This window comes from Danio rerio, chromosome 4, assembly GCF_052040795.2.
Source record: "Danio rerio strain M-AB ecotype USA chromosome 4, GRCz13ab, whole genome shotgun sequence".
Lineage (NCBI taxonomy): Eukaryota > Metazoa > Chordata > Actinopteri > Cypriniformes > Danionidae > Danio > Danio rerio.
The window spans coordinates 73429385-73450059 of record NC_141024.2 but is presented as its reverse complement, the minus strand read 5'-3'; the positions used below and the strand labels follow the sequence as shown (position 1 = coordinate 73450059).

Here is a 20675-nt window from a genome sequence, read left to right as displayed (position 1 = left end):
TATTTTAGCAGTGTAATAGTATTTTTACTTGAGTACAAAAAATATTTCACAAGCACTTAGTGCAGGTTTATTATACTATTAATATATGATTAATAAATATTATTATTAATGGTTTTTATTTGTATCTATTCCTATGCAATGTTTTATGGGTTGCTGAGAATACATTTCAGGTCTTCAATGCATAGCATGTCAGTCTTGAAAAAAAAATAGGTGCTGGAATTGATTTTAATTAGGCTGTGCCTGTATGAACCCTGTCATGTATATTTAACATTTATTTCAAGATTTGTCTGAAAGTGTATGAATATGACATATAGCCTATATTTATAAGGTCCAAGCAGCATTTCGAGCTTTTGATGAATAGGCTATTATGAATACTTTAGATTTAAGTACAGCAGTTTTCTTTTTACTTTTTAAGAACAGCGCCATTTTTTTATGAACTTTTAAAAGCACATTTTAATTAAAACTTTTTTTTTTTTATCTGCAAGCACAGTTAATGTTCAGACTATTTCAAATGTTTAAAGTGACTGACAATAATACATATTCTTACTAATAGGAAGTAATCTGCATCGTTTTAAAACTGTGCACACCTTTAGCTGCTTAATTAGGCTTACGACGCTATTTTTTAATACTGGTTAAAAAATAGCGTCGTAAGGTGGTACTTGGAGAGACGATTTTTTTCTAAGGTGGTACTTGGTGAAAAAAGTTTGAGAACCACTGGTATAGGACTTCCTTGTGTGGCAAATTCAGCATCAATTCCTTTTTGGAATGAGAGACACGAGTCCTGCACAGTGGCCGGAGGGATTTTTATCCATTCTTCTTGCAGAATAGTGGCCAGGTCACTGTGTGATACTGGTGGAGGAGAATATTTTCAGAGTTGCTCCTCCTTAACATCGCAAAGTGGCTCCAAAATAGGCCAAAATAGGCTTGTAATGCAGGCCATGGGAGATGTCCGAGTTAATGTTCATCAAGCCATTCTGTCAACAGTCTTCAAGATGTTTGCACATGGTCCTCCAGAATGGCTTGGTAGTCCTTGGCAGGGACTCGCCCATCTAGGACAAGTATTTGGCCTGATATTGCAGCCCAAAACATCACTGATCCACCCACATGCGCGCAGGTAAACCTCACTCCTCTGACCTCTGAAAGGTGCTCTAGCTACAGACGCTAGCGGCCATGGTCTTTAGCCTCCTTGTCAGAGCAACTGACTCCCATGCGAAAGGTTGCCGGTTCGAAACCAGTTCGAGGCGGGTTGGGTGGCGTAGAACCGGTGGGGATACATTGGTGCCGTGACCCGGATGAGAGTGAGGTTTAGGGGGGGCTGAGTGTAGCGGAGGCCAGCCAGTAGGTGCTGTGCAGGTAAACCTCACTCCTCTGACCTCTAAAGGTGCTCTAGCGACAGACGCTGGAGGCTATGATCTCTAGCCTCCTTGTTGGAGCAACCGACTCCCATGCGGAAGGTCGCCGGTTCGAAACCAACTCGGCGCGGGTTGGGTGGCGTAGGACTGGCGAGGTTACATTTGGTGTGTCCCACATGTCCCCTGTCTTCATGTTAAAATTGGTTTCTTTGTGTTCCTTCTTGACTTTTTTACTTGTTTACATCAGTTTATGTTCCCATTAGCAGATTCGTTGCTGAATAACCAGTCAGAGCTCTCTCTGAGAGGATAATAAAATATTGTTGCTGGATTTGTGGATTAAAACTTTTGAAAAGAAAAATGATTTCATTGCAGTAATTTAACACACGTTAAAGTTTAGCATATAGGACAGACACACCTCAGCTCTGTGCCAACGAAAAAGATGTTTGTTTTGGTTGGAATCATTGAGCTTTAAAACCAACTGCATGTGAATGTTTGGTTTTTCTTGGGCAACAATATGGGGTTAAAGAAATACTCAATGCTAGACAATGATTAGTAAAACACATGCAGGCATATATAACAGTGCTTTTGGAGGTTGCTGTATTGCGCATATTTCAACTACAGTATGAACACCTTCCTCTAAATGCGAAGACAACTCTGCACATGTGAGTAAGGCTATAAAATTGTGACATAATTATATCTTTGCAAGCAGTTGTATGTATGCTGAATGTATGAATGAATTTTGAGATAATTTTTAACGAGAAAAGCCTAGCAGTGGCAAATCTCCCTGCTGAAAAATCTAGCTTAAACCAGCCTAGGCTGGTTGGCTGGTTTTAGAGGGGTTTTGGCCATTTCCAGGCTGGTTTCCAGCCATTTCCAGCCTGGTCTTAGCTGGAAAATGACCAGCTAAATCCAGCTAAAACCAGCTTGACCAGCCTGGTTTAAGCTGGACATAGCTGGTTTTGGCTGGGCTCCCAGCCTTGCTAGGCTGGTCAAGCTGGTTTTAGCTGGTCATTTTCCAGCCTGACCAGCTAAGACCAGGCTAAAAATGGTTGGAAACCAGCCTGGAAATGCCCGAAACCCCTCTAAAACCAGCCAGGTCGACCAGCTAAAACCAGCCAACCAGCCTAGGCTGGTTTAAGCAGTTTTCTTCAGTAGGGCTAGGAGGCCCTCGTTTACAAAGAGAGAATAGTTTAACGCACATTTTGTTTTCTTTATTCAATTGGTGCTGGAACTAACCGATTATCAGGAAGATTTCTGTCATGACACTGAAATAATGATGTAGGTTTATTTATGCAGGCCAGTGGGTCGGCAGGCAATACTACAGTTACATCGCCCTGCTGAAAAATCCAGCTTAAACCAGCCTAGGATGGCTGGCTGGTTTTAGCTAGTTGACCAGCCTGTTTTTAGAGGGGTTTTGGCCATTTCCAGTCTGGTTTTAAGCTAGTCAGGCTGGAAAAATGACCAGCTAAAACCAACTTGACCAGCTGGACATAGCTGGTTTTGGCTGGGCTCCCAGCCTGGCTAAGCTGGTTTTAGCTGGTCATCTCCAAGCCTGACCTGCTAAGACCAGGCTGGAAATGGCTGGAAACCAGCCTGGAAATGGTCAAAACCCCTCTAAAACCAGGCTGGTTGACCAGCTAAAACCAGCCAGCCATCCTATGCTGGTTTAAGCTGGATTTTTCAGCAGGGTGGTAGCTTATGTTCTGTAATGTTTATGATTATTATGACTTCATGAATTGTTAGCTAAATAGCAAACTTAATGAAATAGTCCTTCTTTTCCTGAGATATCAGCAGTAAATACGGCAGAGAAGTGAATAGAGTTAATAAAGATAACAGCCGTTTCTTTTAATTGTATGCTAAGCACTCATGCTAACGTCAAACCCACAAGCTACACAGTTAGCTATGTTATGCTACGTTTTGATATGTTTATCTTTTTTTGTAGCGTGCCTAGAAAGCGAAATCTGTCAAATGTCGATAAAATCTTCATCCTAACTCGGCCATTTACATTTCCCAAAAATGGTCGTAAATGTTAAACTGACTGAACCCTTGAGGAATGTACGCTATCCAGACATTCACACTGACACATAGCATGCTGTGTCTAATCCGCTTGAAAAGTGGTGACGTGTTGGTGACGTATGTAAGACTGTTTCCGGGTTCCACTCATTTGAGTTGAGAAATTGTTTGTTTATGATCATTTTTAGTTCATATAACACATTAAAGTTAATTTTATATAAAATCGTCATGTGCACAACAATCTCTGGGCTTGCTGCTTCACAAATACCAAAATTTTAACAATTTATAAAAAAAAAATTAATGATTTTCTGGCCATCGGATATTAGGCATGGATCCATATATATTGCGATCGTGATTTTCGACAGTATTAAATCGCTTTGTAAACGTTCTTAATTACCACTGCATGAGTCTCCCCATACATTTGAATAGAGCACTTGGACCCGGAAGCCGCTTTGCATGACGTCACACTTAACAAGCGGTTAACATGTTGTGATCGTCAGCAGTTGGAGATCACTCCCTCCTTCATTAATTACAGCTGATAGTCATCTGGACACTGGCACCCACACACAGCTGCAAATCATTTACACTGATTACCTGAACTGTTTATATACTTTTCATTTACACATCCAAGTCTTGTTTAACTGTTGATGCATTTCCTAGTGTTTTTTAAATGCCATTTTGGATTGTCTTTTATGCTCTATGCCTTTTTTAACTCCTGCCTGACCATAATCTTAAAGGGGTGGTCCATCAAGATACCATATTTTAAACTTCAGCTGATGTGTAATGTAGCTGTGTGAACGTAAACAGCATCTCTGATGCTCAAAGTTCAATACAAAGGAGACATTGGCTTTTACAGAGTTAGCTTAGCAAAGCCTACAGTGAACAAATTTGGGGACTACAAAAAATACATCCAAGCTAGTAAAGATCACAAGGGCTTCCGGTTACGTGCATTTACAACATACTCACATCCTGCGCAGCAAAGGGGCGTGGCCAGAGGTGCTGTAATGATATAGCAGAGAAAGCTAAAATGGCGTCCAAGTGCTGCTATTTCCACAGAACTTTTTCTGTTTCTGTATTTGGGCTTCCAAAGAACACGACATACATTTTAATTTTAATTATATTCCAGAGAATTATATAAAACAGACATAGCGCTAGCATTTGTCAAAGGACAACTTCCAGAATCAGGGCTGGATTCAGCTGAAAACTCCAACCAACGAAGCTGTGGATTGTGAGGCACAACTTGTAAGTATTTTTATTTGTTAAAATTGATTAACGACAGGCACAGTGTCTAGCGCTTATGGTATGTTGTAGCGGGGATGTAAACAAGAGGAAATGCTGTTTGACACCGCTAACAATGTAGCTACAAACTCATATTTATCAGCCAAACCGCTGTAAACACACACAATCTTCAGCAGCGTGTGCAGTGTTTCTCTCTATCCATGTCTCTATGTGGCTGCTCTCCAGGCGTTCTACATGTCAAATAACAAATTTGCTAAATATATGAGAACATTTACTTTCACATGCTTATTCTGAATATATGTGAAAGACACTTGTCAGATTTTTTTTAGAGAGCCGGCGTGAGCTGTGTGCTCTTCATATCTATCTGATTCAGGCAGCTAACGCTGCTCTGACTGGACTGTTTACACGGCGCAAAAGCGCACTGTTGCCAACTATTTTCAATGAAAAGGCGTTAAGCTCATTCGTCAGTTTGCATATTACTGATCCCTTCTAAAAAATCCAGCTTAAACCAGTCTAGGCTGGTTAGCTGGTTTTAGCTGGTTGACCAGGCTGGTTTTAGAGGGGTTTTGGCCATTTCCAGGCTGGTTTCCAGTCATTTCCAGCCTGGTCCTAGCTGGTCAGGCTGGAAAATTACCAGCTAAACCAGCTTGACCAGCCTGGTTTAAGCTGAACATAGCTGGTTTTGGCTGGGCTCCCAGCCTGGCTAAGCTGGTCAAGCTGGTTTTAGATGGTCATCTTCCAGCCTGACCAGGTAAGACCAGGCTGGAAATGGCTGGAAACCAGCCTGGAAATGGCCAAAACCCCTCTAAAACCAGCCTGGTCGACCAGCTTAAACCAGCCAACCAGCCTAGGCTGGTTTAAGCTGTTTTTTTCAGTAGGGATATCATCACATTATACCATTTCTGTTTGTTCAACAGCCTATGGTTAACAAAGGGGTATCAATATTTGCACTACGCATTATATATGCATGCCAACCCTACTGAAAAAATTGCTTAAACTAGCCTTGGCTGGTTGGCTGATTTTAGCTAGTTGACCAGGTTGGTTTTAGAGAAGTTATGGCCACTTCCAGCCTGGTCTTAGCTGGTCCGGTTGGTCAAGCTAGTTTTAACTAGTAATTTTTTAGCTGACCAGCTAAAACCAAGCTTAAAATGGCTGGAAACCAACCGGAAATTGGCCAAAACCCTCTAAAACCAGGCTGGTCAACCAGCTAAAACCAGCCAACCAGCTCAGGCTGGTTTAAGCTGTTTTTTTAGTAAGGAATTAGTATTGTGTTGGAAAATTTATTGCTGTTTGAAAGCCATTTCCAGGCTGGTTTCCAGCCATTTCCGGCCAGGTCTTAGCTGGTCAGGCTGGAAAATGAACAGCCAAATCCAGCTAAAACCAGCTTGACCAGTCTGGTTTAAGCTGGATATAGCTGGTTTTGGCTGGACTCCCAGCTTGGCTAGGCTGGTCAAGCTGGTTTTGGCTGGTCACTTTCCAGCCTGACCAGCTAAGACCAGGCTGGAAATGGCTGGAAACCAGCCTGGAAATGGCCAAAAGCCCTCTAAAACCAGCCTGGTCGACCAGCCAACCAGCTTAGGCTGCTTTAAGCTGGATTTTTCAGCAGGGGTGTAGTGAATTTGCAGTAATCTCTCCGACGTAATAAACTCAAACAAGTTCCGAAACTCACTAAAATATCTGTGATTGTGAACAAGAGAAGAATAAACGGTCAAATTAAATTGTTAAAATAAAGTAGAAGCAGATCGGTTTGACTGTGCAATGGAAATACCTCACTCTGCCGCTGGTGCTAAATCATTTGCCGTCAGCACGTAGAGGAGTGATCTGCTCTCAGGCTGCAGGTGGGAGAGACTGCTGTACGTGGACCGGGCCGCCTGTCAGTGCTCTGAGGCGGTGGAGGGGTCGATGGCATCACCCGCAGCTCATTGAGAAGAGTAGGGATGGTACAGTACGGACACATGAGAGTCTATAAAAATCTCAAGTAACACACAAAAAAGTCGCTAGATTTGTCTGTAGTCGCTTTTTTGACAATGTATTACTGGGGGGGTCTGAAAAGTTGCTAAGTTGGCAACACTGCAAAAGGGAGCTCTTGTAGGGGAGTGACGTGGAGCCAATCTGGGAGTCACAGCACGTTATGGTAGCCGACCAATCAAAGCCTCTTGAGGGTGGACCTTTCAGAGGAACTAGGAAATATGACCGTCGTTTTAATGTTAGCGGAGTAGCTGTGTATAATCAAACTAAGATATATTAAAAAATAATGCGATTTTTCTACAAGTGAAGCATGAGCACACATTGCTTTGCATCTTATAAGCACAACCAAGCCTTAAAAATACCCTCTGAACCACCCCTTTAATAAGACTGTTCGCAACTAAGCCATCGTCACACCTTCCCTTTACAATATACTGCAATGTGTGCGCACACACACAGATATGATTTTTAAGAGTTGACACCAAGTGTGCCGCAAGCCTGCGTTTGAATGAAGGTCTCGGCCGTTAGATCGCCCCCTGAGGGCTGGCTGCGGTACAAGTCTTAAAGCCCGCTGGGCGTGTCATCGTGATTGACAGCTGTGATTGGCAGTTTCTCAAAGCAGCGCGTCTGAGCTTCGGCAGGAGACTGAAGTGTTATTATTCGATTTCTGTGTTATTTTACCATGACAAAAAGAGTTCAGCAGTAAACTATAGGTTCTGACATACATGATCTGGTGGAACACTGTTTATTCGCTAAGGTCAGGGCTTTTTTCGGGCGTTATTAGTTTGCTGATACACGCCTAGCCACCCAGATAGCAAAATACACTCGGGGCCAGTTCCAGATTCTCGCCTGCCGGAGACTTACCCCTCAGAGCTCAGGATGACTACCTCTGCTGGACCTACTCCGGATGCCTATGGACACACTGCCCGATTCCAGCCCGAGTCAATCGAGCCAGATGCGGCACCTGAGCAAGCCGACGCTGCTGCATGCGAGCCGAAATCAGCCCGTGACGCCGCGAGTAGGTTATGTGCGCTGCGGCCCGGAGCTGGCGCGATTGAATCTTCATTATGTAAAACCCTCACCTTTGTTAACGTTATTACAACCATTTGTGTTGATATGACAGCAAACGCAGGCTACTATGTAAACGCTATATAAAGCAATGAGTTTAACCTTTGAATAAAAATGCAAACAGCATACATCGCAAATATTTAAATAAAGGACAACATAAATAACAGTAAACCTGTATTGCACAAGTGTTAAATAATAATAAAATTGAATACATTTTGTGAGGCACAAGAATTAAGAATTTCAATATAAATATGACAATAAAACTGCACAATAAATGAAAGATAAACTAATTTAAGTACAGGGAAAATACAGGTGATCGTTAGCAGTACTTCTCTTCATGTGTCTAAAATAATAATCTCCACGTTGATCTCCTGTAGAGTTATTTGAACTTGCTTTACAGGACGTCTCTGCATTTTAAGTTTCGGCATGTTATTGAGTAATCTACGAATTTACTGTTATAAAACATTATAAGATTCTTTAAACCGAATCTTCTATAGCCTAATAGAGCTGTAAATGTTAGATATTATTTATTTACATCATTTACTGTTGGCGTTTTATTTGAAAACTAAAACTAAACATTAAAATGAATGTAAATTTCTCGTTGTCAGATATATAATGAAGGCTAACGAAAACGGAGGCAAAAAAATCAAATAAGTGAACAATTCAAGCGAAAAGCAATAAACAATATACTAGCGATGTTGCAGCAGATGGACATTGTATTAATAGTGCAAAGTTTTTTTTTACACAAATTGACCAATTGCAGGGTTGGGATGTGTAAATATCCTGTTGATGTTTAGTAATCTTGCTGTATTTTTCTTCTAAACGCACGATTGTTCCCGCATGGTAAATCGTTATGGTGTGTAGGCTATATTTTGGGTTCTGTTGATTGCTAATTAAAAAAAAAAAACCTTTCCTAAAATGTACATGTTTATATGTTATTGTTCATATTTTACAAGTGGTATTTCTACCCCTATGAAGATAACAAATACCAACAACAAATATAACAATAAGAGAATGTATAAGAGAGTGTATAAAAGATTGTTTATTTCTGCAGTCCAGCATGTATTGCTTTTATTAAAGTATAACAGCTTAAATCACACCGTTTTTACACCTTATATTATTCAGTGTTTTTAAATGAAAGTGCTTCTATTTACATCAGCGAGCCTTTGATAAAGTGCAAACACCGGCAGTCCAGTGAGAAGCTCGGGGGGCGTGGCTGATTTTACATAAAGCGTTTGGTTGGAAGCTCGATTCCGCTCATTTTCGCGGCTCCTCCTCTGGCTCCATCAGACAGTCCTTCTGCGCATGTCCAGGCTCCAATTTCAGCAGTCTTTTGCCACAGTTTGTGCCAGTCAAGCAGGCGTTTTGCCCTCAAGGCGTTCAATGGGAAAAGGGGCTGTCTATATTTTTTACAGTCATTGGTTGACACTTAGCTGATAACTGATTATAAAGCTAGTTTGGCATGCTGTCCCAAAAGCCCTGAGCTCATAAGATCCTCGAGCCCGGGGCTCCCTCCCATTTGCAAGGCGAGAGGGGAGAGCTCCTACTTACAAGGAGCATGTCTACGGTGCCAATTTGGATTAGTCAATTAACTTAAGTTGCATGTTTTCGGACGATGGGAGGAAACCAGTGACCCGGGAGAAACCCATATGAGCAAGAACATGTAAACTCTGCACAGAAATGTCGGCTGGCTTGGTAAGGACTAGAACCAGTGGCGAACTTGCTGTGAGGCAACAGTGCTAACCACCGTCCCCAAAGGAGGAGGAGGAGGAGGAGTAGGGTGGAAGGGGGGATTCTTCCAAAACGAAAACGGCTGTTATATGGAACTGAGGGTATTTATAGTGGCTTAGGAATCATCTGATTGGTGAATCATAAATTTAATAATGTGGGACCGTCTGCAAGCAATCATAAACGTGATCCGCTCGAAATTAGTTTATAAATAAACTTCACATAGTGTTAAAGAGGCCGATCACCCAAAATTCAAAATTATTGAATCATTTATTCACCCTTTACTTGTTCCAAACATGTTTGACCATTTCTTCTGTTAAACACAAACCTCTTTATGTGTACTTTTAATACCGCAGTATTCGTTTTCCTACTATGGAAGTTGATATTTCAGCCGGATCTCACGAGAAAACATAAGTATTTTACGTATTGCCAGTTTAGTGGCTAATTCGTACGAATTCGTACAAGTTCAGTCGTACGAAATGGTACGATTTTAAAAAGGAGGCGTGGCACCTGACCCCACCCCTAAGCCCAACCGTCATTGGGGGATAAGCAAATCGTACTAAATTGTACGAATTAGATCGTACGAATTCATACCAATTAGCCACTAAATGAAAAAGTTACGAATTGCCGTGAGATTGTGTTGGATATTTTGAAATGTTTAAACCATCTAAGGTTAATAGTTTGGGTGAACTATCCTTTAAAGTAAAAAAAAAAGTCACTTTGTTTCTTAGTAAAGGTTTTGCATAGACTGGATAGACTGGATATTAGTTCACCAAATTTAAATAACTGCTGGATCTTCCCCTGCGGTTGAATCTGCTTGCAGTCGGCTGTAACATTAGAACTCTTCGTATCAGGCTCTATCTCTGATTGTGAAGATCAAGATCATTATAACTTGTGAGTCCTAATCTAACGCTGTCAATTGTGATATGTCATGTATGCAGCTATTTTTAAAAAGCAGATGTTTTAGACGGGAGGTTCTATCAGAGCCGAGTGACGTAAACTGTAGATTTCAGGTGAATGATATCCGTCATTTTGACAGATTTGCCTTCACAATGTTTCCGTTTTTGTTGTAATGTTCGTAGTCATACAAAAGCCACAGCAATACTATTCTCAACTAAAAGTGTCCAGGATGCTCAGTAAATGACAGCACAGAATTCATTTGGATGGTTTGCCTTCACTATCGACTTCGCCATGCAGCAGATTTTCACAGGTGTGATATATGTAATATTTAAAAAAAAAGCTTAAAGAGATTATATTTAGCAACTAGAACGTTTTTCAAACGCATACGTATGCATTTCTGCTCGTTTAAAATTGTATAAAATGTATTACAATACTGGGTTAAATAACTATAAATTGGCAGATAAAAATTTGCAAAACACCTGCGGGTATAAAGGTGCTTTTAGAGGTTGCTGTTTTTTCCTCTCAACTTGATGACGACTGTGGATGTGAGGATTATTATAAAATTGTGAAACAGTTACATTATTATTATTATTATTATTATTTTGCAATCAGTTGTATGTGTGTTTGTATTTGTATAAGTGAATGTACTAATGTAATAATAATAATAATTCCTTACATTTATATAGCGCTTTTCTGAGCACTCAAAGTGCTTTACACACAATGGGGGGGGGGGTACTGTCCAGTGTGCAGCATCCACCTGGATGACGCGACAGCAGCCATTTTGCGCCAGACCACACACCAGCTGATTGGTGGAGAGGAGACAGTGATGAAGCCAGTTGGAACATGGGGATGGTTAGGAGGCCATGATGGACAGAGGCCAGTGGGCATATTTGGCCAGGATGCCAGGGTTAAACCCCTACTCTTTTCGAAGGACATCCTGGGATTTTTAACGACCACAGAGAGTCGGGACCTCGGTTTAACGTCTCATCTAAAAGACGGTGCTCACTGAGCAGTATAGAGTCCCCGTCACTATACTGGGGCATTAGGACCCACACAGACCGCAGGTTGGGCGCCCCCTGCTGGCCTCGCTGTAGTGAATGTAGTTTGACATTGTCTTATAGGAAGAAAATAAAAGGTCAGGGCAGTGGGGGTGGGGGTGCAGCCAACACAAAAGTAACCCTTGTTCCCTATAGGATGGAATGGAGACATTATGTTGAAACAACATTATCGTTTATCACCAGATAACCAATCACTCTGAAGAGTAAAGCTGCGGTCACACTACACTTTTCGTCCCTTAGACTTCCAGACCAGAAACGCAAGCTCATGCGACAAGTGTCGCAGGTCGCTGCATTGCAAAGATCAAGCTTGGTGAATTCTGACCTTGGAAATTGCATCATAGACCAATCAAGGGTCAAAACATGACATCTCTAGAACAGAAATTTAAAATATGGACCATTCATTCATTTTCTTGTCGGCTTAGTCCCTTTATTAATCTGGGGTCGCCACAACGGAATGGACCACCAGCAAGTTTTTACACAGCGGATGCCCTTTTCAGCCGCAACCCATCTCTGGGAAACATCCACACACACATTCACACACTCATACACTACGGACAATTTAGCCTACCCAATTCACCTGTACCGCATGTCTTTGGACTGTGGGGGAAACCGGAGCACCCGGAGGAAACCCACGCGAATGCAGGGAGAACATGCAAACTTGACACAGAAACGCCAACTGAGCCGAGGTTTGAACCAGCAACCTAGCTGTGAGGCAACAGCACTACCTACTGCGCCACTGCTTCGCCAAAATATGAACCAATCACTCGCTTTTTAAAATGTCTAATCATCTTGTTTATTCACTCCCCTTTTTGCAGCGCCATTTTACAGAATTTCACACGCACAAACTCTAGTGCAGGGGGGTCCTGGAGGGCCGGTGTCCTGGAAAGTTTAGCTCCAACCCTAATCAAACAGACCTGAACCAGCTAATCAAGCTATAACTACATATAATAGAAACTTCCTGGCAGGTGTGTTGAAACAAGTTGGAGCTAAACTCAGCATGACACCAGCCCTCCAGGACAGAGTTTGGACATTCCTGCTCTAGCATAAGACAGCAGGCCAATGAATGCCTATGAATTCCCAAAGAAACTCCTTCACAGGTGGAACTGCTTATTAATCATAGCAAATTATGGACTAGTTCAGGGGTGGCCAACCCTGTTCCTGGACATCGACCTTCCTGCAGATTTCAGTTGCAACCCATATCAAACACACCTGCCTGTAATTATCACGTGGTGTTGAGGTCCTAATTAATAGGGTTAGTTGTGTTTGACCACCCCTGAATGCCTTGTCACCCCACTGGATGCAGCAACTGAAACTTTAGAGCAAGGGTGTCCAAACTCGGTCCCAGAGGGCCGGTGTCCTGCATAGTTTAGCTCAAACTTCCTTCAACACACTTGTCTGGAGGTCTCTAGTATACCTAGAAAGAGCTTGATTAGCTGGTTCAGGTGTGTTTAGAACTAAAATATGCAGGACACCAGCCCTCCGAGTTTTAACACCCCTGCTCTAGGACAGGGGTGGCCAACCCTGTTCCTGGAGAGCCACCTTCCTGCAGATTTCAATTGCAACCCATATCAAACCCACCTGCCTGTAATTATAACATGGTGTTCAGGTCCTGTTTAATTGGTTCAGGTGTGTTTGATATGGGTAGCAACTGAAATCTGCAGGAAGATCGATCTCCAGGAACAGGGTTGGCCACCCCTGCTCTAGGAGATCTCACTTAGCAGTGTCTGTCTCTCTTCAGTGCAAATTGACTCTGAAGCAAAAATCTAACAGAGGCTTCAGTGCTGAATATATACTTCCCTAATTAATAAGCGGTTCCACCTGTGAAGGAGCTTCTCTGCCAATTCATTGGCCCATTTTCTAACCTTTCAGGGTGATTGGTTATCTGGCGATTACCCATAATGTTATTTTAACATAATGGCTGCGTCCGAAACCGCCTACTACTCAGTAGGTACAGCATTTGAATTTAAACTTACTTCTCGGCCGTTATAAAAGTACGTTCTATAAAGTATGAATGAAATTCGGACGTACTACATCCGCCATTTTGTCATGGTCACTTGACCTACCTGCGTCAGTTGCGTCGCCTCACTTCCATTCATGAATTCGCTCGCGGGACATCATGGGATATCGCAGCATGCATGGGATGCGCACTTCAGAATCTCGCCGGAAGTAGTAAGTCATCCGGGTACTTCTCGCCTACTGATTTTCCAATTCTATCAATTCGGACAAACTACTCAGCTCGCATACTTATTTTAACGTACTAAATAGTATGGAAGTATGCAGTTTCGGACGCAGCCAATGTCAGAGAAGGGGATCTATTATTAGACACACAGTAGACTACTACTGGAATAATATGGTAAGAATGTCCATAAAGTTGCCAGAGTTTGTGATAATAAATTATAATATTAATTATCATAAATAAGAATTGATGTGTTAATCCTAAACAAGAACTTGTACGTGCTTTCCAAAGTCTTGCATTTGTGGTTTATGATTTTCAGACCTGTCTTTTTCCACTGGGATTTCTCCACCTTCCTGGCCAATAGTTCATCATGGAAGGCAGCGCAAACAGGATGGAATATTCAGGCGGAAATCAGAAAACCTCTCAAACCAATTGCTGCTCAAGTCTGAAGGTAAGACCATTTGCCTGAAGTCCGAACCTACTATTAGCTGATCATTTGATTTAATAATAATAGATGTAACGTAATGTATACATAAAGATAATATTTCTCTCTATCCTTGTACCTGTTAAGATCTTTATCTGCGCACTCGCCTTCAGTTACTTCTCTAAATCCATGACGGGGTCTTACACCAAAAGCACCATCACTCAGATTGAGAAGCGGTTTGAGATCCCGAGCTCCACCGTTGGTTTCATTGATGGCAGCTTCGAAATGGGTGAGTTGTGAAATGAGGGCAGAGGTTCAGGCAGTAGATGAGCATTTATACCAGTGAGTCCACCATTGGTGATGGGACTGAATTACTCTTCACACAAATAGGACAGTGATGGATGGTGTGAAATAATGAACAATTTGTTTCCAGGTAATATGCTGGTCATTACCCTGGTGAGTTACATTGGTGCTAAGTTTCACAGACCCAAGATCATTGGAGCAGGGGTTCTGCTGATGGGTATGGGAACACTGCTAATGGCTTCACCTCATTTCCTTATGGGCCGGTGAGTTTTAAATAAAGTAAGGCATACTTATACTTGGTATATTCACATTAAGGAGTTAACGAAGTTCCACCCTTTAAAAGTGTGCTTTCTTAAGGTTCTATATTTGAAATACAGTATGTTCTATTTATGTGTCTACTTATTTTCTGACAGGTACAAGTATGGTACAGCTGCCACCCACACTAATGATGCTGGTAATATTACTGTGATCTCTACATGCTCATCCGACTCTCAGGAAACTCTTCAACAGCCTTACTCTGGTAATGCGTTATGTGTAGAGAAGCATATGGGATATTTTAATTGTAAAATGCAATACCTAATAGTTCATGCTGTATTGGGTTGTCTAGGATGCCAAAAAGAGGAAGCTGAAAGCTCACCCTTCTGGGTGATAGTGGTTTTGGGAAACACTATGCGTGGGATTGGGGAAGCCAGCATTGTCCCTCTGGGAATGTCATTCATAGATGATTATGCACGGCCAGAAAACTCTGCTTTTTACATTGGTGAGAGGATTGTTATTGTTATTAATAATATTAGTACTTTCATTGTGATATGATTCATTTTCTTCCTTTTCTGTAGGTTGTCTGAACACTCTCAAAGGGATTGGGCCGATTTTTGGTTACATGCTTGGATCTCTATGTGCTAATTTTTATGTGGATTTTGGCTTAGTGGATCAAGGTTAGATAAATACTTATATATATTTACCTTAGATCTTAATAACAAAAAATAATAAAAAAGGTCAATATTAGTTGGAAATCTACCAGGGTATTGACCTTATTCTAAAATGCGGAAGTGCGCCTGTTTTCACGATTGTCTTAGAACTTCCGATTCAGTCGCCTATGGAAGAAATGACTAGGAATAATAAACGGCAGAAAACGGTCAAACTACTTGCTCAACAAACAAATGTTTGCATGACTACACAGACCAAGTAGCATATTATAATAAGAAAATATTAAATTTCAACATCAAGCAGCGTAACGAGCAGTTGTTAACGTCAAAAAATGAATGGAAGTGAATGTGACCGGAAGTCGCGAGACAAAAAGATTCAAATGGCAGCGCCCACTCGACAGCTGAGAATAAGGTGAATAGCAAACATTGCAACAGACTTGGTTTCAGATAAATCTCTCTTTTTAACCAAATCTGTTCAAGGGCTCGCTCCGAATCCGAGCCTAGTTCCGAATTGGTTCTTTCAACACCCCCCAAAAAACAGTTCTGAATAAAACAAATCGTTCTAAAGTATCCCAAACAAAAACTGGGCTAGAAGAAACGCTTGCATCAGGGGCTGAGGGTTACCATGACCAATAAAACAGACAGAAGCCAACTGTCACGGTATGGGGGTGGATGGAGAGGAGGCGAGGACCCAAATGCAGGAAATTAAGGATTTATTACGAAATAAAACAAAAACAAAACTTAAATCTCCCCATGTGGGGAAAAACCCAACATTATACTACACACTCAACTAGACTTGATCTTGGCATGACACTACTTTAAAGCACTGTTGTAGAACAGATATCAAACACCTCATACAACAGAGTAAGGAAACATTTAACAACGGACCAGCACAGAACAGAGCACACTAGGAGAATAAATAAGACAGACAAACCAATAAACAGACAGGCGGACAGGTGAAAATAATAATTACAAACAAGATAACAAGGTGGGTGGGACAAGACAATAGAAGGGAGAGTGCATGACAGAGACGAGACGAGCCATGCGCTCACATAAAACAGGACAAGAACACGCAGCCAATGAGAGAACTCATTAACCGCATGTTCATGACAACACAACCACAACACTGAAGCACACGACAAAAGCACGTGACCGCAATGTAAACACCGAGCCACGTGCTTTGACAACAGACGCAAGACACGAGCACACGATGAAGGAAAACACTCACCGTGCGCTCACACACGCAGCGTGCATGCTTCATCCCAGCGCCGACCAAAACCGCAACCTACAAAACGGAGACGCTGGGAATGAAACACCACGCTGCAGACAGACGAAAACACAAACACGAGTACAAGAGCGCGCGCGCACGTCGGAGGGACGCAGAGCCCGCGCGGCCGCATCAAGCGGAGACACACACAATGACAGAAACAAGTGCTCGACCCAAGAAAACTTGAGCCGAGCACAACAGGACAGGACTATACATGACTAGTGTCCGGATTCTGCCACCAACACAAGAATTTACATGACCAGAGTGGCAGAACCCTGACACCAACTGCCTAAGGGGGCAATTAACCTAGGATAGACTATCCATGGCAGACCCAAGGAGTTGTGAAGATGCCAACTTATGAGGCAGTGAATGTACAATTGTGAGATACAACTTTTCCCAATGGAAACAAGTGAGGGAATCAAACACAACTATTGAAAAGGTCCAAACACTCACTGATGGTCCTGAAGGAAATATGATGCGTTAGGATCTATTCAAATGTGAAGATCAACGCAATGAAAGACATGAGTTTTCATCAAAATTGGAGACTTTCCTATTGTTTAACAATACTTTCTGAAGCTTTAGTGAGTGGTTCCCCAATTCTGCAAAGGGTTCACAAACTTTCAATTGCTACTGTATTCATCTAACACGGTTGTCTCAATCTAACACAACCACATTCCCGGAGGGCCACCAGCATGTATCCTTTGTCTGTCTTGCAGGATGGGTTTCAGGTCTGCTAATGTGCTGATGATCTAAATAAGGTGTGTTTTGTTAAGGAGACATGGAAAATGTGCAGTGCTGCTGGTTCTTTAGAACTGTGGTTGAGAACCACTGAGCTAACAGATCAATTTATTTGCATATTCTCTTCTCAGAAAGCGTGACCATCACACCGCAGGACTCTCGCTGGGTTGGGGCTTGGTGGTTGGGTTATGTGGTGTCTGGCTTGTTGACTCTCCTCGCTGCTTTTCCTTTCTGGTTCTTGCCGAAAGTTCTACCTGAAAACTTCCAAATCTCATTGATAGACCACCCCCTGCAACCGCACAAAACCACCCCCAGCCTTACAGAGATAGTCAAAGGTAAGGAATGGCAACATTGAAAAGACATAAAAAAAAATCCAATTGTTTAAAAAGTGTGCTATATTCTTGTTTTCTAGATTTTGCACCAACTTTTAAGCGCCTGCTCACCAATAAGATCTACATTCTGTACCTGGCGTACAGTATAGTGGCATTCAACGACTTCGCCATAGTTGCAACGTACACGCCAAAGTATCTGGAACAGCAGTTTGGGCAAAGTGCATCCAAAGCCAACTTTCTGATAGGTGACAACTGTGATGTTGCTAGAATTTTCCTGTATTTCCAGCCTGTTTTCACTGGTTGCATATTTGTACACTGTACATAGGAGTGACATCTATTCCGGCAGTAGCGCTGGGTGTTTTCCTCAGTGGGTTGATGATGAAGAGGTTTAAATGGGGTCTGCTGGCATCCGCAAGAGTGAATTTGTTGACCATAGTCGCCACAGTGTTTTTGGCCGTACCTTTCTTCGCTCTCAGCTGTGAAAATCTAGATATCGCTGGGGTTACAGTGCCCTATCAAAGGTACTATTATCTCCATCTCTTCAATCTAATAACTTTCAAGTCACTTGTACGCTGTAGAATGACATAGCAATGAATTGTTCATGTGGCAGGTCTACTGAAGTTCACGGTGTAACCAGTGATGTACTCCCTTCTTGCAATGCTGACTGTGGGTGTCCTGACCTCCAATGGGATCCAGTGTGTGGAGAGAATGGAGTGACCTACATCTCCCCTTGCCATGCAGGCTGCAATTCCACCCAGGGTGCAGGACGGAATATGGTAAATACCAATCTTTCACTCTCCAGTTCTCCAGTGCTTGTAAGTGTATTTTACTCTTTCTTGTCTTGTTTTTTTGCCAGACATTCCATGACTGCAGGTGTATTCAGAGCTGGGGACTGAGCGTTGGCAACTCCTCTGCAGTTCTTGGCCAGTGTTCAAGAGATCCCAAATGCAACAGAATGATCTACATTTATCTGGGATTGCAGTCTTTGGCCTTCTTTTTGTGCGGTCTTGGCATTATTCCCTTTTTCACCATGTCTCTGAGGTATAATATATATTGTAATATATTGTAATTGCCGTGTGTTTCTGGATGTGGTGGTTTCCTAGGCCCTGATGACAGGCACGAGTATTGGATCACATGTCAGGGGGTTCAGCATGTTGAGGCAATGCTTGCGGACAGTTTGTGCCCTTACGCCCTATTCACACGGGGCTTCAGCGTCAACGCTTCCCATTCACTTTGAATGGGTGACGTCAGGTGTTGCCGAACTGCATTGTGGATCCGTCGGCGCCGCTTCAGAAGCGTTCCTCGCTGCAGAAGTTGGGACTAGCTCAACTTTTCAAGCGCCGACGGAAGCGTCAGCCAATCAGATCGCTGTATGCAAATACACCAGCTCAGACAGTGGCCTATTACTGACTGAATTTCATTGGCTGACGCTTCTATGACGATCGTTTCAGCTCCAACTTCAGACACGCCCTCTGTCAAGCGTTGACGCTGAAGCCCCGTGTGAATAGGGCGTCATTGCGAGGGCTTGAGTGATGCGTAGCTGAGGTCGCCGCAGACGATGTGGGTGTGCCCCCCACTGTTGCTCTCCAGAAGTTGGTTCGAGCACGGCCTGAAGATTACAGCGGGTGCTCATCCGTCACATTCGAGTGAGGGCACCGGTTCATTCTCCAGGATGGCTGCACTCTCGTTAGATGACACCGGGGACCAGGGGCCTCATGTACGAAGACTAAAACATTGCGTACAGACAAAGCGGTAAATGTGCGTACGCAGTAAAAAATTCAGATGTATTAAACACTGCGTACGCGGAATCCCACGCATATTCTCTTTGTACATCCAAATTGACGTAAAACTGAGCGCACGTGCACGAGCGCAAAACTCCTTCCTGCCTCCTCCCCATATTAAATATGGTAATGACTCTATTAGGACATGGTAGCCGTGTTATCCCGGGCTGCTTCAGCCGCAGGACTGGAAATGGCTTGTCTGCTACGAGACGGTGTAGTTCCAATGAAGGGGGACGTCCTGGTTACGAACGTAACCCATGTTCCCTGAATAGAGAACGGAGATGTGCAGCTGGCCAAATTCTGATGCACAGCCTAGAACTCTGACATGGACATGTTGTTAGTTTAAATAACAAAGGATAGACCTGTTCTGGAAGAGAACCTTAAATGATTTGTGTTATGAGCTGATGCTCTTTAATAAATAAAATTAAACCCTACCCACAATGCAAAGGCTAAAAAAAGAGCAATCTAACATAAAGCTACATATCGATTTGTTGCAAAAAGTTTACATCAAAATGCGTACTGAGAACATGTTCTTGCAGGATTGTGGATCCTGAGCTGAAGTCTCTCTCTGTGGGAATGTTACTGTTAGCTGTAAGAGTTTTGGGTGAGTTTGTAAGGTGTAATATTTATGCATTTGTTTTCTTGGCCTTACAGCATTGTTTACAAAGCAATTGACCTTTTTTTAAAGGTGGTATTCCTGCTCCCATTTACTTTGGTGCTCTTATTGACTCGACCTGTCTGAAATGGGGCCAGAATAAATCGTGTGGAAGAGGTGCCTGCAGAATTTATGACATCGAGACGTTCAGGTGAGCTGTACTATTATATTTACCCTATTCTGTTCGAAATAATTTGAATGTACCAAAGCTCTAATTCAAACTGAACTATTTTTGACCCCCATAAGGTTCCTCTTTCAGGGGCTGACCATGTGTCTTCGAGTATTAGCCTGTTCCCTGCTTTGGATAGCCACCATAGAGATAAAGAGAAAAAATACTGAACAACAAACAAATGTCTCAAGACACTGAACTCCAAATGCCTTTGTGCGATCCAGAAATTCAGAAGACAGCAAAGTATTGTTCTGTGGTGTTTTATTTTTTAAGTGCACTTCATGTGTATGTATATTCTACTTTTCTCTTTTCAATATTATCAGTGTTAAATGCACTAGTATATGCAACATTTAGATAATAAATAAATTGTTTAATTGTGCATGTGGATTTCCCACGAAAAAAGAAATTTCATTGTCAAGAGTCATTGCATCTTAATGTATAGTAAGGGGGTGGGGGTGGTAGTCTTAGGATGATTCTAAGGGCCTACGCCATTTTGGGGCCCCCAGAGTTACTAGGTATCTTAGGGCTTTGTAATGAAAATTCCTGTGAGTCACGCAACAGTCTGTTTTGTGTTCTGATTG

At 42.4% G+C, this 20675-nt stretch overlaps 1 protein-coding gene and 1 long non-coding RNA gene across 14 annotated transcripts; one reads left to right on the top strand and one right to left on the bottom strand.

The window, feature by feature from the left end:
- The first annotated feature begins 1654 nt into the window (after positions 1-1654).
- slco1f4 (solute carrier organic anion transporter family, member 1F4) lies at positions 1655-20500 on the top strand. Of its 13 annotated transcripts, none has more exons than XM_087247579.2 (16): positions 1934-2014; positions 10448-10575; positions 13819-13950; positions 14071-14212; positions 14357-14489; positions 14640-14746; positions 14834-14986; positions 15063-15161; positions 17289-17492; positions 17570-17734; positions 17815-18010; positions 18100-18265; positions 18346-18530; positions 19810-19874; positions 19959-20076; positions 20172-20500. In XM_087247579.2, the coding sequence occupies exons 3-16, from the start codon at positions 13870-13872 to the stop codon at positions 20290-20292; spliced, it is 1935 nt and encodes a 644-aa protein (XP_087103705.2). In that variant the 5' UTR covers positions 1934-2014; positions 10448-10575; positions 13819-13869; the 3' UTR covers positions 20293-20500.
- Positions 1950-5106, bottom strand: LOC141381879 (uncharacterized). Its single transcript, XR_015943071.1, has 3 exons — positions 3025-5106; positions 2477-2722; positions 1950-2148 (listed from the first exon to the last, which is right to left on the bottom strand). It is a non-coding gene; the product is annotated as an uncharacterized LOC141381879 (long non-coding RNA).
- Positions 20501-20675: the final 175 nt, after the last annotated feature.

What these genes read in the sequence shown, in the direction of transcription:
- slco1f4 (XM_087247579.2), top strand. Translation starts at nt 13,870, where the DNA reads ATGGAAGGCAGCGCAAACAGGATGGAATATTCAGGCGGAAATCAGAAA. An exon ending in TGATGGCAGCTTCGAAATGG is followed by an intron (nt 14,213 to 14,356) that starts GTGAGTTGTGAA and finishes ATTTGTTTCCAG; the next exon opens with GTAATATGCTGGTCATTACC. An exon ending in CCTTACAGAGATAGTCAAAG is followed by an intron (nt 17,493 to 17,569) that starts GTAAGGAATGGC and finishes CTTGTTTTCTAG; the next exon opens with ATTTTGCACCAACTTTTAAG.